This window comes from Jatropha curcas, chromosome 11 (genome assembly GCF_041381405.1).
Source record: "Jatropha curcas cultivar XTBG-Jc1 chromosome 11, XTBG_Jcur_1.0, whole genome shotgun sequence".
In the NCBI taxonomy this organism is placed as follows: domain Eukaryota; kingdom Viridiplantae; phylum Streptophyta; class Magnoliopsida; order Malpighiales; family Euphorbiaceae; genus Jatropha; species Jatropha curcas.
This window is the reverse complement of record NC_143161.1, coordinates 6531850-6549894: the sequence shown is the minus strand read 5'-3', so window position 1 is coordinate 6549894 and position 18045 is coordinate 6531850. Positions and strand designations below refer to the sequence as shown.

General features: G+C 35.0%; 3 protein-coding genes across 3 annotated transcripts; 1 reads left to right on the top strand and 2 right to left on the bottom strand.

Moving 5' to 3' along the window:
• The first annotated feature begins 1152 nt into the window (after positions 1–1152).
• On the top strand, positions 1153–5207 carry LOC105633537 (alpha/beta-Hydrolases superfamily protein). Its single transcript, XM_012216148.4, has 5 exons — positions 1153–1725; positions 2649–2685; positions 2820–3056; positions 3168–3215; positions 4510–5207. The coding sequence occupies exons 1-5, from the start codon at positions 1424–1426 to the stop codon at positions 5029–5031; spliced, it is 1146 nt and encodes a 381-aa protein (XP_012071538.1). The 5' UTR covers positions 1153–1423; the 3' UTR covers positions 5032–5207.
• Positions 5208–5451: 244 nt separating this feature from the next.
• GPDHP (NAD-dependent glycerol-3-phosphate dehydrogenase family protein) lies at positions 5452–13889 on the bottom strand. The gene is given in 11 exon segments (NM_001308820.1): positions 5452–5947; positions 11496–11544; positions 11641–11695; positions 11773–11893; positions 11980–12017; positions 12102–12165; positions 12378–12485; positions 12572–12789; positions 12895–12967; positions 13051–13127; positions 13515–13889. Coding segments are annotated over 11 exon segments (1302 nt in total). The 5' UTR covers positions 13831–13889; the 3' UTR covers positions 5452–5764.
• An 820-nt stretch (positions 13890–14709) lies between these two features.
• Positions 14710–17175, bottom strand: LOC105633518 (Ku70-binding family protein). Its single transcript, XM_089715853.1, has 5 exons — positions 17011–17175; positions 16684–16805; positions 16391–16528; positions 16193–16276; positions 14710–15364 (listed from the first exon to the last, which is right to left on the bottom strand). The coding sequence occupies exons 1-5, from the start codon at positions 17093–17095 to the stop codon at positions 15230–15232; spliced, it is 564 nt and encodes a 187-aa protein (XP_089571979.1). The 5' UTR covers positions 17096–17175; the 3' UTR covers positions 14710–15229.
• Between the last annotated feature and the right edge of the window lie 870 nt (positions 17176–18045).

The window sequence follows — 18045 nt, the reverse complement described above, 5'->3', positions numbered from 1 at the left end:
TTATCACATTTTCCCTTTTGTTGTTTTAGTAATTGTTGTATGTTGAAATAGTTATAAAACAGTTGTTATCTGTTACTTATTAATATATTACCAATTTTAATAATTAATTATATATAGTGGTTTAAAATAAAAATATTCCGTAAAAATAGTTATCTAATTAATGTTAAATGTAAAATATTTTAAAATTTTAATTAATTATTGTTAAATGTTAGGTGTATAACTTATTATGAAACACTCTCAATATTAAATGTTAGTAGAAAAACTATAATTAACAGATTTAGGATTTTGCCCTAATTAAAACACTAATTGCTACTTTAAAAGGGTTCTACTCTCTCTTCTCAAAAAAAAAAAAAAAGTTATACTCTCCGTCTCATAACTTGTGTCGTAAATTAACTTGCATATGAATTAAGAAAATTGCGTTAATATAATTAAATTATAATTTTTGCTTCATTTTTTTTTAATATAGTCTTACATTTATATCCATAAAATTAATATGTTAATTTTATTTATATCAATATTTAATTAATGATAATATAGTAGTTTGAATATTATATTTATTGATAAATAAGCATATTAAATAAGAGTAAAATAGTAAATTTCAAATATTATTCACTTCTAAAAAAGAAATAATATGACACGGATAAGAAAGGAAAGTATAATAAAAATTATGGGAGAAGGGAGCGGTACATGATAAATAAAGAATATTTGTAATAAGATTGATGTTACTTCAGTAACAAATTTTCAGAATGAAAAAGAAGAAGCTAACAAATAATTATTTAATTGATTTTATGAATAAAAAACAACAAAATAAATGATTGATGTGTTAGTTCAAAGCAATTGGTGGTAAGTGAGTGAGTCAAACAAGGTTTTTTTCTTGGTGATCTTTTTATGTGGAAGTAATAATAATATAAAAACAAGAAGATGAAATCAAAATTTATAATGCAAATGGTTCATCAATTGTCAATCCCTAAATGAGAATCAACTTTATCCACATGGGTACATTGGTATATTGTTGTTAGGTACCAAAACCCATTTCCACTGTCCATCAAAATTTCTTGTCCACTATCCTTTATAGCATGACCCTACAAATAATTTAAGTTTAAATTCTTCTTTCTCAAGTAAAAAGCAAGTAAAAGCCTTTTCAAGTGCCCTCTAATTAGACACACCCCCCCACATTTTAAGCACCTAAATAGCTACAAGAAGAACAAAACCTCCTCTCTCTCTCTCCCTCTCTCTCTCAAAGGAAAAAGAAAAGTTTATTCTTCTGGAAATAGCAAAAAGGGGAATGCAATAGGATTTTTTTATCTAAACTAAGGTGTAGATTTCAGTCTTTCTCTTAAAACAGAGGACTATCCTTCAAGAAAACAGAGGAAACAGAGCAAAAAGAAAGTAAAAAACAGAGCAGGAGGGACAGAGAAAAGAGATGGGAGGGGTGACATCGTCCATGGCGGCGAAATTTGCCTTCTTTCCACCAAACCCACCATCATACAAGCTAGTAACAGACGAGCTCACTGGTCTTTTACTTTTGAGCCCATTTCCTCACCGCGAAAATGTTGAAATCTTGAAATTGCCTACTAGAAAAGGTACAGAGATAGTGGCAATGTATATAAGGCATCCTATGGCCAGCTCTACTCTCCTTTACTCTCATGGAAACGCTGCCGATCTGGGGCAGATGTACGAGCTCTTCATCGAATTGAGCATCCACTTGAGAGTTAATCTTATGGGGTAATATAACTGTTACTCTTACTACCTTTACCGCACAAGTTGAAGTGTTTTGATACGTGGCTTATGGAGCTTTTGAGCTTCTGGGGGAGATTTTTTGTGTTGGTTTTGTAGTTTTGGTATCTGGATTTTTGGTGTTTTTATGATTCAGATGAGTTGGCTTTGTGTTTTCTGGTTGATTTTAATTCTTGCTTTGGAATTAGTTTACAAGAAATTAGGATTTAGTTAATTATTTTTTAAGCTTCTGTCACCCTTTTTTTAATTATGATTTTCTATTTTAGCTGGAAATCTTTTAAATTAACTGAAATTGGATATTCTGTCTTTTTTTTCTTTTTATATTGTGATTATGTGTAGCTTCAAAGTTTTTCAAATACATGGACGTATACAAGGTTGTTGAAAAATTGTGTTCATAAAAAAGACCATTTAGGATGATGAAGATGGGTGGACTCTAATCGTTGTTTTCAGGCCTGGTTTTATTTTAACTCATGTCTTATGAATTTAGAAAAGCAATTGAGTTTTCTTGGCGTATCTGCAGAATTGGGGTAATTGTGGTTTACGTTGATTGCTAGTGCCTTTGATTCTGTTACTTGGTGAATTATCTCCAGCAGCATTGGAGATAGATCATTGCTCAAATGAATTAAGTGAACTAAGGTTTTAGCCCTGTTGGTAATTGATTTAATCCATGTGGTTACTCGAGTGATAGATTCTGCCAGCACCTTCAGCTAATAGCCCCTTGCTCTAGTGAAATCTGGTGATAGTGGTGCCTGAGTTTGATTGATTTTTTTTTTTTTTTTTTTTTTTTTTACCATTTCTGAAGATGCAGTACTCTATTCATATTGAATAAAATGTTATAGACATTTCTTTTATCACTGCATCTTTTTTATCAGAAGCATTTTCACAGTTTTGTATTTGCAACCTTTTTGCAGGTATGACTATTCTGGGTACGGGCAATCATCTGGAAAGGTTTGCTCTTTAAACACCTTAATACTTAATTAAAAGAAAAAAGATATTTGTTTATGAATTATCTGCAGATTTCAACCCCAGGCCCCTATCTGTGAGATACAAGTTTCATATGAAGCCCTGTTCCTGTATTGCAGCCAAGCGAGCAGCATACATATGCCGATATTGAAGCTGCATATAAGTGTCTTGAAGAAAGTTATGGCACTAAGCAGGAAGACATCATTCTTTACGGACAATCTGTTGGAAGTGGTCCCACCTTAGATCTTGCTGCTCGATTGCCTCAGTTACGGGCTGTTGTTCTTCATAGTCCCATACTTTCAGGCTTAAGAGTCATGTACCCCGTTAAGCGTACATACTGGTTTGACATTTACAAGGTAAGATATTTAATAAGCATGTTTTGTTTCATTGCTTAGCTGATGATTAAAAATTTTTATCATTTAACATAATGAACTTGTGTTTTGTCTTGTTTTTCTTTTTTCTTGCAGAATATCGACAAAATTCCACTAGTTAATTGTCCTGTTCTTATAATTCATGTAAGTGAGCTACTGCAAATCATAGAAAAATAACACAGAAGAACATCCTTAGCTCTTTTTTTTTTTTTTTTTTCCAAAAAAGTTGTATTCTTTTGCATTAGCATATAATTTTCTTAAACCTTTGTATCTTTATGTCACACTACAACAGGCACAAGTTACTTGATTTATCTCCCTCACTTGCTTATCTTTCTCTCATTATTGTTTCCTTCTTTTAAGGTGGAATGCAAATTGCATCCTGTTTGGGTCATCAGATTTAGAGTTCTGAATTGCTCGGGGAATTTGAAACTATCATCTAACCCAGAGTATATGTTAATATTCTGATTTTAGATTGTTAGTTCATCTGGGAATCTTTTTTAACTAAATGTTACTTGGTGTTCTTACATTCTAGCCATGAAATATTTTGTGGAACTTCTCCTTTCCTAGTATAGGGTTTTTGCATTATCCCATATTCTCGAATAAATTTGACATAACTGGACCTGCATTAGTCTTATTCTGCATTGATCTTATTATGGCCTATGCAGGTATGTCAAATTGAAACAAGAAGATGGCTGTTGTGTTTATGGCTTTTTTATTTTTCAGGTTTAAAGAATCACGTGCCCATTGAATGTAAATTAAGCCTTGAAGCCACATAGATTGTTTTTGACATAGACTTGAGTGAATTCCTTACTGTGAGAGCGGGTTTGTTAAGAAAAGGTAAAAATAAAAATATAAAGCATCCTTTAAGAGAAGGCATGTTGTGCCAAAACTTAACCCATACAGACCCACGGATGTCCTAATCCGCATTCCTATGCCTTTTGTTTGTACTCAGTGATAATGCAGTATGCTGGCATCACTGAGTTTTTGGTATTTCACTGCCCTGGGGATGCAAAATGATACATCTAAGTAGATCTTGTCTTGTCTGATATCTTAATATTTGAACCATTTGTTTCTATCAGCAGGTCAACAATGTAATTATTCCATTAAATATTGGAAAAACTCAAGTCCTTAAAGTCTTGTTTTTCTAAGTTTCATTTCTAAATTCTGACTCTATATGGTCATTCTCGAGGATTCATTGCATGAATTTAGATAAATAAGTTGTGATAAATAAATTGTACCATTAGCCAGTTATCTGCAATTTAGGAACCATTGTTTTATTTAAATATAGAAGAGTTCCAACGTTTAACAGTTGTCGATAAGCATAAGCTAATACTGTCATTTCTTTTTTTTGCATTTGATGTTTAGATTTAGTTTCCGAATAGTGTGTATCGTTTTTGTGATATGCTTCATATTTTGATTCTTTTGTATCTATGTGTAGGGAACTTCAGATGAAGTTGTTGATTGCTCCCATGGTAAACAACTCTGGGAACTTTGTAAAGAAAAATATGAACCACTCTGGCTCAAAGGAGGGAATCACTGTGATTTAGAGCACTTTCCAGAGTATATAAGGCATCTGAAGAAGTTCATATCAACTGTTGAGAAATCTCCTTCTCAAAGATACAGTTCAAGGAGAAGTACAAACCAATTCGAGCAAGCCCGCAAGAGCACTGATGTGTATGAGGTTTCGAGGAAAAGTACAGATCGGAGGGAGAAACCAAGGCATAGTACCGACAGACCCGAGAAACTAAAAAACCAGTCCAATCATGCTGACAAGCTCGAAAAACTCATAAGTCAGTCCAATAATGCTGATAAGTTAGAAAAATTACGGATGTCATTCGATCAACTGGAAAGGTCTCGGAGAAGTGTTGATTGCCACGAGAAGTCCCGGAAAAGCATTGACCACCAACTGGAAAGAGCACGAAAAAGTGTTGATAGGTTGGATAGAATACGAACTGGTTGATACTTTATAACCAACCAAAAAGTTATGCATGGGATTGGTGCTGTGGGCAATTTATTTGGCTTTTTATTTCCTAATTTATATGGTTTTGGGCTGCGTAATTGGCTTGTGTTGTCTCTATAATATAACTACGAGCATTAAATGAGAAAGGGTTTGGTGTTACATTGGTTTATTATCAATGGCTCTTGCAATATTTTCCATTTCATCATTTTTGCCGCTCAATAGTTTATAAGAGCAAATTGGTTTCAACTTTTTACACAGTTTTATGCTTGACAGCTCCTGGAAATTGTTGAGGCCGACCTCAATGATAATGCACTAACTGATTACAGTAGAATTTGACACATCTTGCATAAAGCTTTTTGAAACTTAAAGGCTCATCAGATTACAGCTATGCACATCACCAATTCATTTTATTGTATAACGTTGCAAAAATTATTATTCATTTTGCATAAATATTTCATGTCTACAATTTTTACTATTTGATATAACAGTAAAACAAGAAAATTAAAGGAGCATTAAGTGTTAATCTTAATTGCCTTCGACTTCAACCTTGAAGCTTCCCTAGTAGGAAGGCTGTAAGCCCGGTGAACCATCTTGCTATCTTGGAACCAAACATATCTGAAAATCCAAAATTCTACCCAACCTTTTCCTGTGCCATGACGCTCAACATAAGAAAATTATGCTGACATTTTATGCTAAAATGCGTGAAATATATTACTTTTTTCTTCAGGAAAAGTCAATAATATTGAGCTGAGCCTTCCACCAGGGCGAAGTTGGGTTTGTGCTCACTATATTCAACTATAGCAGATGGTGGAAGACGACCAATGCAGATCTCATGTACTGTTGAAAAAAGTGGAAACAACTCTAGCCATCCACGATGACTTAAAACTTCATACACCTCTCTTGCTGTTGAGACACCCTTCAGAATGTGAAACCAGTATTGAAAAGATAGTTAGCTTTAATAACTTGTTTTTGAAATCAAAGATCTGTAAGAACTTTTTTTTATAACTTCTAGGAAGAATACGCCTTTACAAGCAATGGAATGAGTTTAGCAAGTTCTTACTTGAAATGACTGCATCTACAATATGACAATAAAAGAAATTTTCCTTTCCAATATGAGTAATGCAATGTGTTTGTTGTCTTGTAGAGTGTTATGTGCTATTTATTGAATCTTAAGTGTAAAGGGTAGCATAGATATTACCATATACTTCCTATGTATAAATAGATGTGTAACCATTTTTTACATAAAATGAAATAAAAAAACCTTTCACTCATTACATAAAACAATATGGTATCAGAGCCTTGCTGACTTTTTTCAGCTCACATACCTAGAGAGAGAAAAACAAAATAGAGAGAGAAAAACCCTAGGATAGGCAACACCTTCCGGCAACTGGAAAGAGGGAGGTGTGTTACACGACCCACCTGAGGAGGAAAAGCACCAGCCGATCGGCCTATCCCCTGAATCCGTCAGCCTCCCAACACAGCGCATGTGCCTACGCGCCACCAGAAGAATCTGCCACCTCTTCCACTCGCCGGCGCAGGGCAGCACGTGACACAGATTTTGGCCACCACTCCGGCGACAGCTTACTCCGGCAGACTCGTTTTGGTTGTGCGCCTCCATCTAGCATATTTTCCTGGTCTGGTTTTCAGTTTTTCAAGGCTGTTCTTCCTATTTTGCCTGACTTCGAACTATTTTCGGATTGTTTTGTTTTTTTCAAACTCTATTTCTATGTTTTTTACAATGGGTGATGGAACAGTAATTGTAGACACTAAAGTTGTCCCTTCACATGATAACCATTCATTGCAAATTAGTTCGGTAAAGCTCAATAGAACAAATTACCTTGCTTGGTCAAGGTCTTGCTTATTGTTTATCAAGGCTATATTACAGATTCTAAAATCACACCCGCACCTCTGAGTGACACTTATGATAGATGGGACTTCGAAAACTCATTAGTTATGTCTTGGCTAATTAATTCAATGGAGTCTACGATTGCAAATGGGTATTTGATGTTGGATACCGTAGCAAAAATTTGGAAAATTGTGACTAAGACCTATTCTCATTATGGAAATTTTGCTCAAGTTGATGAGCTTCGCAACAAAGTCCGTGGCTTGAAGCAAGGGGATTTGACAGTTAAGCAATACTACACTGCTTTGAATGACCTACGGCAACAGCTAGACTACTATAAGACTTATCATCCCAAGTGCGAAGAGGATGTGGTTGGATACCAAAAGAAGGTTGAGACTAAGAGAGTCTATGAGTTTCTTGCCGGATTGCATGCTGAATATGACCCAATTAGAATCCAGATTTTGGGAAAGAGTCCTCTGATTTCCTTAGAGGAAACATACTCCTATGTTCAACAGGAGGAAAGTAGGAGAGGTGTGATGTTATCCACCGAGCCATCAGAGAGAGCTGACTTATAGCTTCTCAACCTTTACAGGTTATTCGTGCTTCATCTGAGGAGGATTTCTACCGATGTGACCATTGTGGAAAGTCATGACACACTAAGGATTCATATTGGAAGTTACATGGCGACCAACTACCAAACATGGTCGTGGTCGTGGGGGTAGGAGGCCAAGTTTTACTCGACATGTTGCTCATCAATCTGAGGCAATTGTAGCTCATGAAGTAGTCTCAGCAAACCCCAGCTGGAGGTTTATCTACTGAAGAGGTACAGACCTTGAGGCATCTTATGACAAAACTCAACTCTTCATCCACTCCAGAAGCTTCCTCTAATTTTGTGCATTCAGGTATGGCCCTTCTAGCTGATTCTGTTGATGATTCATGGGTAATACGGGTAATAGACTCGAGAGCAAACAAGCATATGACAAGCTCATCTAGTAAATTTGTGACATACTTACCTTGTTCTAGTAAAGAAACTGCACGTATTGCAGATGATTCTTTTTCATCCATTTCTAGAATAGGTTCTATTCAATGCACTCCTAACATCAACTTAAACTATGTTCTTCATATTCCCAGCTTTCCAATAAATCTTTTGTCTATTAGTGCTATTACTAACGCCTTAAACTGCAAAGTTGAGTTCTTTCCCACTCATTATGTTTTGCAGGATCTGAGAACAAGGGAAACGATTGGATTTGGTAAATTGCACAATGGCCTATATCTCCTTGAGAAAAGTAGCTGTGGCCTAGTCTCAAAAGTTCCCTAAGCACTATTAGGAAGTAGTAGTCCTAGTCAAACAACTGTTGTGTGACATAAGCGATTAGGACATCCTACTTTTGTTGTTCTTAAAAGATTATATCCTAACTTGTTTAGCCAATGTCTATTAGATTCTTTAGTTTGTGATACTTGTGAACTTGCTAAAATGCAAGAAACACTTACGTTTCCCATAATTAAAGAAATTCTATTTCTTTTATGATTATTCATTTTGATGTATAAGGACCTACTTCTACTGTTTCATTATCTGGATATAGGAGGTTTGTTACTTCTATTGCTGTTTCATTATCTGGATATAGGTAGTTTGTTACTTTTATTGATTGTTGTACTAGATTAACTTGGATTTATTTGTTGAAAACAAAGAGTGAAGTGTTTTCTTGTTTTCAATCCTTCCATAATACGATTAGGACACAATTTGGTGCCAATGTTAAAATATTGAGAACTGATAATGGAACAGAGTACATGAAGAACATGTTTCAAGCATATCTATACATTAGACTAGTTGTGTGAACACAAGTGCTCAAAATGGGGTATCAAAAAGGAAGAATAGACATTCGTTAGAAGTAACTAGATCTCTCTTGTTTACTATGAATGTGCCTAAAACCTATTGGGGAGATGCTGTTCTTTCTATAGCATATCTAATTAACAGAATGCCCCTTAGAACATTAAAACTTTAAGAGTCCTATAGAAGCCCTACAAGGTCATACCTCATATACTGTTCCACCAAAAGTGTTTGGTTGTGTGTGTTTCGTTCATCACAGACATGGAGGAAAATTAGAACCTAGAGCTTTGAAATGTGTGTTTGTTGGGTATTCTTCCACACAAAAGAGGTATAAGTGTTATAACCATCCATCTCCAAAATATTATGTGAGTATGGACGTTACCTTTAGAGAGTCTGAACCTTATTCCCCCCCCCCCCCCCCACTCCTTTTCAGGGGGAGTCTAGGATGGAAGAAGAGGAAGTAGGAATGACTCCTATATCTGTGTTTGTACCGGAACAATTTATGAACCTTGTTGATATTAATGAAGAGGTACAGAAAACAGATGAATCACAACCCAGAAGGGATCATCAAATTCAAAGAAGAAAGAGATTAGATAGGACAGATTTAAAGAGATACAGCAGAAGGGAGAAGACTAGTGCCATTGTGCATGATCCAAATGCCCAATCGTCTTCCTTGCAATCACATCCAGAAAATCAACGCGGTGAGCTTCCAATAACTCCTACTTTTCCTACTTCTGATACAACTTCTATAATACATAGTGTTGATTTTGACCCTGTTGCTAATCCTATTATTGATGACATTGATATTCCTATTGCTCTCAGGAAAGGTGTGAGATCTTATACTAAACATCCCATTTCTCAATTTGTTTTCTATGACTCTTTGTCTTCTTCCTATAGAACCTTTGTCTTGTCTATTTCTTCTGTTTCTATTCCACAGGATTGGCAAGAAGCATATTAGGATCCAAAATGGAAGGAACCAATGCTGGAGGAGATGAAAGCTTTAGCAAAGAATGACACTTGGGATCTTATTATTTCTTCAGTAGAAAAGAAACCAGTGGGATGTAAGTGGGTGTTTACAGTAAAGCACAGGACAGATGGCTCAGTCGAAAGGTACAAGGCTAGGTTGGTTGCTAAAGGATACACTCAGACTTATGGTATTGATTACCAAGAGACCTTTGCTCCAGTTGCAAAGATGAACACAATCAGAATTATACTATCATGTGCAGCCAATCTAAACTGGGACTTACATCAATCTGATGTAAAGAATGCTTTTTTGCATGGAGATTTAGAAGGTGAAGTCTACATTGATATCCCTCCAGGGTTTGATTATCAAAAAACCAAAGGAAAGGTTTGTAGGTTGAAGAAGGCCTTATATGGTCTCAAACAATCACCTAGGGCATCGTTTGACAGACTTAGTAATGCCATGATCTCCTTTGGCTGCACTCAGAGTAATGCTGATCATACACTGTTTATCAGACACTGCAATGGTAAGATCACATTACTAGTTGTCTATGTTGATGATATGATTGTAACAGGAGATGATGAAACAGAAGTTGCTCGCCTGAAGAAACTACTGGCTCAAGAGTTTGAGATTAAGAACTTAGGGAGTCCGAAATACTTTCAAGGCATTGAGGTTGCTATATCTGATAAAGGTATCTTCATTTCTCAAGAAATATGTCCTAGACCTCTTGGAAGAAATAGGTATGCTAGGATGTAAGCCATTTGATTCTCCAATTGAATTCAATCATAGATTGCAAGCATGACGTGGAAAGACGGTTGATATGGGCCAATATCAGAGGTTGGTTGGCAGATTGATTTATTTCTCACATACTAGGCCTGATATTGCATATGCCGTCAGTCTTGTTAGCCAGTATATGCATGACCCTCGTGACTCTCACCTTGAAGCTGTTTTCTGTATTTTGAGGCATCTAAAGTCTGCCTCTAGAAGGGGCATACTTTTTTTTAAAGCACGGTCATCTCAAAACTGAGGTCTATACTGATGCAGATTGGGTAGATCTCCAGATGACCAAAGATCGACTTCAAGCTATTGTACCTTTGTTGGAGGAAATCAGGTTACTTGGAGGAGTAAAAGGCAGATTGTAGTAGCTCATTCAAGCGCAGAAGCCGAGTATAGGGTCATGGCCCTAGGAGTTTGTGAGATGCTATGGGTGAGAAAGTTAATGGGTGAATTGAAACTTTTGGAGTCTGGAGCCTCAACCTTGTTCTGTGATAACAAGGCTGCTATTAGCATTACTTAGAATCTGGTTCAGCATGATAGAACGAAACACATAAAGATTGATAGGCACTTCATAAAAGAGAAAATCAACCAGAGTGTCTTGAGGTTTACTCATGTGACATCAGATAATCAACTGGCGGATATTTTCACTAAAGGGCTAAGTAGCAAAATCTTTCACAATTTAGTGTACAAGTTGGGTATGCTTAATATTTATGCACCAACTTGAGGGGGAGTGTTGTCTTATAGAGTTTAATGTGCTATTTATCGAATCTTGAGTGTAAAGGGTAGCATAGGTATTTCCATATACTTCCTATGTATAAATAGATGTGTAACCATTTTTTACATAAGATGAAATAAAAAACCTTTCACTCTTCACATAAAACAACAGTGTTCATACGAACAGTAAAGTCTTCTAAAGCATACGCAATTTACTGCATATCTCTTGTTCATAATTACATCTATCTTTGCAGTCAACAGAAAGAAAACATATATAGAAGCATTTGACAGGATACGAAATAGCTTCAGCATTTTAATAATTAGCTTAAGCCACGAAGTACCTGTAATTTTTGGCCCTGCAACATCTCTGCCTCAAGCTCATCAAAAGACCTGGAGATGAGGAACAGCAAGGTTAAGATTAATGTCTTAACGTCTTACCATTTTTCCATACATTTTGCACTAACTAGCAAAACTGCAAGAAGTTACCTCTTTCCCCCATTCTTTGCAAAGGCCTCTGCAACTTTCCTGTTTCTTCCTCCCACTGCCACGGATGATTTAATTATGCTCAAAGCTGCATTATACTTTACAGACAACAAAGAAATTTACATGGTTCCTTACGGCATGTTGTGATGACATCGGCTACACCACAGCTTTCGAAGAAAGTGCTGTCCTTAACAGATGAAAACAACAACTTGGAAAAGGCTCTCATCTCCCTTAGACCAATTCTCATTATTGCTGCCTAGTAATTAATGGAAATAGTTAAGGTGCAAAGAGAAATGCAATAAAAATTGGCATTAAACCTTATTACGACTGTTCATCATTTACCTTCGTGTTATTACCCATTTCCAGACCATCAACAAAGCCTGTCCCACCAGAAATCAATTGTTCCATCACTAAGAGAGGTACAAAAGCAAGCTAATATAAGAAGTGAATTCTTGTATACGAACCTGCTGCCAGTGCCACAACATTCTTCAAGGTCCCACATAGTTCTACTCCCTCCACATCTTGGACCTATGCAATCATACAAGAAAAAATGATAACACAATGCAATTAAGACCATCAATTTAAAATTTTGTGTTTTCAAATATAACTGTGCATATTTTTAAATGTTTCTGCATTATCACTTTATAGCACACAATATATGCCAGAAAATTTTTGGTGATTGATTTATAGATTTATAGGTCTGTTTACATTGATTATAACACCATATCCTATGAACGTACCGGAGTGACCATGAAATAAGGAGTACTAAATAACTGAACCCATTTCTCAGCAATCTCTCTGTTCCCTTTGTATCCAACTGTCGCCTCACTGAATTTCTCAACGGCAATCTGCAGCGAGAAGCATTTAATCTTTTACAAAAACATCAGTGAAAGAAAATGAATTGACTATAAATACTCCAAAATTGGTTAGTTACTTCATTTGCAATATTTGCCCCCATTAGCACACAACAGTTAACCCTAAGTTGCGACGAAATAAGACTGGAGATCATGCAAGGGCCTTCCATCTTGACCTCCATTCCTTTGATAAGTGAAATAGCCTCTACACCTTCCTTTATCTTCCCAACAAGCCTTTTGCATATACCCTCCATAAACTGATGTGGAGTCACAAATACCAACATGTTTGCATCCCTCACTGTATAATTCACATGTAAGATTTGCAAAAGACTGATAAAGTAAAAACCAGCAAACCAATGAAGTAGAACATATAAACCTCATCTCAAAGCGAGAAATTGAATACCTGCATTATCAAGATCAGGGTCTGCAACAACATTTTTACCAAGCTTTATACCAGGGAGATATTTAACATTTTCCTGCACAAGAAAATGAGATGTTCAAGTAAACAAAAATGATACACATGATCAATCAAAGTAAAATGAAGCTCACTACTCTTTACATTGGTTCGATTAATGACATCTGTTAGCTTCTCACCACTTGGTAACGCCTCTTCAAACACCCACATCCTTACTTCATCTGAATTCCAATGCAAAAAATTCAAATTCAGCCATTATTAAAATCTCAAATCTCCTTTAATTTGTTGGAGATATCTTTTTATTTTCTATATATGAGCAAAATTAAATTAAATTAATCTTCACTCAATTGGCATAATTTAAGGGATTCTTAATCATTAAATCACATAAAATTAAATGGCAAAGTACAAACTAAAAGGCATTGCCAAGGCAAGCATTTTCCTAAAATTCCGTTATATACCACAAGAATTCTAATTTCCTTTCGATTTATTTAGTTTTGACAATAAACAAGCACAAACCACAACAAAATATGCTGCTTTAAGCAACCCAAAATTCTAATTGCCACCAATTTGCGTGAAAGCTATGAAATTTGCAAATTGAAGGTAAATACCGTGAAAAGATGTGAGCTTGAGAGTGTTAGAAGCAATGAGCTTAGCAGCAACACTACCCCAATTGCCACTACCCACAACAGTGACTTTAGACATGTGAAAAGCACCAGAAGCAGCACCAGAGCCATCGTTGATGGTAAAAGTGTTACTTGGAGCACTTTCTTGGTATTCCATGGCAGCAGCAGCTGGAGGAGGGGCCATGAGGGAAGAAGGAGAAAGAGAAGAAAGGAAAAAACGAGAAATGGAGAAAATGGGTAATGATGACAGAGGAGAAGGAGAAGAGAAGAGAGGATGATATATGGGAAACAGAAGACGCATCCGGGCGAAGAAGACAGACCTGTTTCGTTACAAACAATGTGTTAGTTCTTTGCCAACATGTTTCAAGTCGTTGGCGTTGGCGATCTCTTCTATGCTACGTTTTAACTCTTCCCATCATTGTATTCTTCTTTTTTTTTTTTTTTTTACTATTGAACATATATATACTCTATTATTTAGCCATTTGGAACTTAATTTTGAAAAAATACAATGATTAAATCTTGAGATTATTTCAAGGGTTTCCCTCAAATTGTAGTTGAGAGTGATAATCTTTTGATTGTGCAATCAGTTTCGTTGTTTGGTTTCATCAATTTATAATCTTCAGTTTACGTTAATGTTTCTTCATGAGGTAAATTTTTGTGTTGATTAGTTGACAAAATATGTTTTTACTACAGATTCGAGTTTTCATATTTTAGTGAATTCTCTTGAGGGACTTCAATTACTGATTGCTTCAAAATGGTGTAGCTTATTGTATTTTTATCTTCTTTCCACCAAAAATAAAATAGTTAATCATTTTGTTATTTTTCTAATTTGATTTTCTTCAAGTCCATGATATTTGTTAGATATAATGAATTAATGTTAATGTTTATATATCAAACTTCATATTTGGTATTTGTGAGCCAAATTAGATAAATATCCAGTAGAAAATTCTACAAGCCATTGCGTTTTGTGTTTGCTAGAGATGTTGCTAAGTAACAATGTACTAGTACTAAAACCAGCAACCATAGAAGACAGAGACAAGAAGACGAAATAAAAAAAAATAAAAACAAAGGTTGTCCGAGTTCAATTTAGCTTTTCATGCCATATAATCAAAAAGAGACAAAAACTAGCTTAGTAAAGATTAAGATAAAAGAGTAAGTAGAAAGATGAGGATACAACTGATTAAAAAAAATCACAATCCATTGAAATTGAAAGAAACGCCTTTAGTTTACCTATTTCCTGTAATGAAGAAGATGTTGATTCTACACATTGTATTTGTAATGTCAATCGCTCAAATCCTAGTAGCATTTTGTTAATCCAGTCAAAAAGAAGCATATGATGCATCTTATTAGCATAATTCAAATACATACGTCTCATCCTTAAGAATCGATGTTCTTGAAATAAATCCCCTTTTCAGAAAGGTGTAACTGACAAGAACTTCCTTTCCAATCTGAGCTCTAAGAAAAATATCAATAACTGGCATGGACCTCGCTTTAATGTCCATAAATAGAAGAATCTTTATGGTGCCGCAGCATATCAGAGAAAAACGAGTAAAATATTTTTAGAAGAATTGAATAATCTTGTTGAATATGTAGGACTCGTTCCTGCACTTGAATGCCAAGGTAGTCTTTGATATCATCTTCAAAAAAAAAAAAAAAAAAATTTGCAGCAGCAGAAGCTAAATTAGTAGACATAGCATGTTTCAAGGAGCTCTATCAAATGGCTTCGTATCATTATAACAGACATCCCAGACAGCTTCCACAGCATCCTTTGCAGCAGCTTCAGAGCAGTATGGGTTAGCAATCACTGATTTCATTGCTCTTCTTTTCACGCATTCCTTCAAATTTAACAATGAAAATTTAATGAGACATTCTCAAACTTGAAGAAGTCACAAAAAGAAGGCGAAAAAAGCAAGAAAAATTAGAAAGGAAAAAAAAAGTGAAAAACGTGATGCATTTTCTTGTTTTACACGGCACATGTTTCCTTTCTGTGTACATAGGTGATGCATGCTTTGCTACTAGATATGAGAAAGAGCATAAATATACAGTAAGAGAGCGAAAGATTGCTGCCAATGGTTGTTCTGAATCTTCTGATGCTCAAATCCATCCATCTCAATGTACACTATAGCCAGGCCCTTTGTGACTAGATCTCATGGGTTCAATGCAAGGAAAGCTGTAATGGCAGAGGACCTTCACCTGACCATATTAATGGGGGGAGCCTCGTGCATTTGGGATACAATGTGAACCCTTTATCACCAGGCCCTCTTTTGGAGTCAGACCAGGCAAGTTATAAGAAAACAACAAAGTACAGTTTTTATCTTCTAAAGTAGTTTCATTTCATGTTCCAATAAAACATGAGAAAATTGGCATGCTGAATTGCTAATTTGAAACAGCATTACCGCCGATTTGCAAGCTGTCAATAACTATGTCGGAAGTTCATACGTTGAAACTGAACAACTGAATCCAATAGTGTTCAACTCTTACACATTTTATGAGATCTCCTGCTTTCTTTTGTGATGGTGACTTCATAATGGGAGAGATGCTAAGACATTCTCAATTTTCACAGGAAATGGATGGTTCAACTTTTTCATATTGACTAAAGGATATTATAAACTTGCGTACAAGTGAAAATAAACAAAAGCTTTTCCAAGAATCTAAAAACTCACTTGTCCATGACCTCTCATTTTCATGTAACCCCGCAGCAGTTCCCTTTTATAGTGGCAATCACCGCTTAAATGACTAGCACGAATCTGTATCCCATAAAGAATAAAGCAGGAAAAAATGTACCAGAATTTAAGAAAAATGGTAAAACAACTGCAAACAAAGACAAGTTAAAAATAAGACTAGGTAACCATGATGCACACCTCACTACAGGCATGATGAGCACAATTAGCCCAGTCCAAGTTTTTAGCACGACAATCATCATAAGCGTGAATCAGTTCATGTATAACCACTTGGTTGACCTCATCTTGAATGTTCATATGATTGCTACACACTATTATCTTACAAAGAATGACAAAAAAGAATATAAGGACCAAGCAATAATTATTACAAGGAAATCACAGAAACAAAATTAGGGAAAACCACTGTCAGGAAAAGATAAAAAGAAAGGGAAAAAAAAAAAAAAAAGTGATATGAATAAGCACAGAATTGTTACCCCTTTGCCGGAAATATAACCACCACTGATTTTTGAATCACAATTAATGGCCTTGATCAAATTTTCCTCAACTCCACACCCAGCTTTCTCCAAATGCTCCCTTAAAAATTTCGCCATTGGAGCTACAGCCCACAAAAAAGGCCCCACAACAAATTAACTCTATAAGCAGATAAACCCTAATAATAGACTAAAATGCAAGTAACCATTTCGCCTTTCCATAAATTTTGAAGTAATAAAATGGTTTGCTCGACTTCTAAAACCCTAAACCCAAGTCAAATCAATGAAAAATATAAGAGGAGGAAATGCAGCAGAGATTAGAGATTTTACTTCGGAGACTTCGACGAATCATGTCTTGGCATTCTTCAATTGTCCGGCCGCGAGATCCAGGGACTTGGGCGGGTTCCTCTTCCATGGACCTCTGTTTGGTGGTTACGCCCTAAAAGACGCTGCCTTTTTTCTTTTTTTTTCAAATCTTTCTGTAGGGATCACTAATACAACAAAAAAAATTAATAAATGGTACCTACGGGGTAGGGTGGACAGCGGGGCAGTACCCGCGAAAAATAAACCATCGAATCCAAACCCAAATTCATCTCAAATCTATTTAGAAATCTCCGCATATTATCCAAATCTGTTTAAATACTTATTTAATCACAAATTCATTTAATCCATAAAATATAAATTCCCATGAAACTCGAATCCGAATCTAAAGTGCAAAAAAATGAAATAAAATAAAATTTAACTTCAAAATAGTAAAACAACTTAACCTGTAATATTCAAATAATAAAACAAATGAACTTGTAATATTTTCAATCAATCAAGAATACATAGTAATATTAAAATAGAACAAAAGAATTGAAATTCAAACAAATATCTCAATTATCAATTAAACAATTTTGACAATCAAACATCTATTAAAATTCAATATCCATAATATCAACCACGAACTAAAAACTAACTAAAATATAATTATACTAAACTGTAACAAATTATCATAAAATGAGAACTAAATCAATATAAAACATAATAAAAAGTATTTCAAATAAAAAAATTACTAAATTAAAAAGTACATCAAAACAAAACAATACCACAATAAAAACATATTTGCAGAAGGCATAGATATATTTGTCTCATTTTTGCTACTATCTTCACAATCTATACTCTCAAATGTTGACATTATATCCTACAAAATAAAAACTATGTTTAGACACAATATATTTAAAATATATCACATATTTAAATAAAAAAAGTAATTTAAAACTAAAAGAAAAGGCAATTTAGAATATCAAATCAACTAGTTAGTTAGGCTTAACTAACTTAAAACTACCTACAGCAAATTAAACTAGCTGCAAACGAGTTTAGGGA

Excerpts from the sequence above, each read along its gene's own strand:
- LOC105633537 (XM_012216148.4), top strand. The coding sequence starts at position 1,424 with ATGGGAGGGGTGACATCGTCCATGGCGGCGAAATTTGCCTTCTTTCCA. Across the intron at positions 1,726-2,648 it reads TTGAGAGTTAATCTTATGGG|GTATGACTATTCTGGGTACG; the intron begins GTAATATAACTG and ends ACCTTTTTGCAG. Across the intron at positions 2,686-2,819 it reads ACGGGCAATCATCTGGAAAG|CCAAGCGAGCAGCATACATA; the intron begins GTTTGCTCTTTA and ends CCTGTATTGCAG.
- LOC105633518 (XM_089715853.1), bottom strand. The coding sequence starts at position 17,095 with ATGGAAGAGGAACCCGCCCAAGTCCCTGGATCTCGCGGCCGGACAATT. Across the intron at positions 16,529-16,683 it reads GTTATATTTCCGGCAAAGGG|ATAATAGTGTGTAGCAATCA; the intron begins GTAACAATTCTG and ends ATTCTTTGTAAG. Across the intron at positions 15,365-16,192 it reads AAATGAGAGGTCATGGACAA|GAATGCGTGAAAAGAAGAGC; the intron begins GTGAGTTTTTAG and ends TTAAATTTGAAG.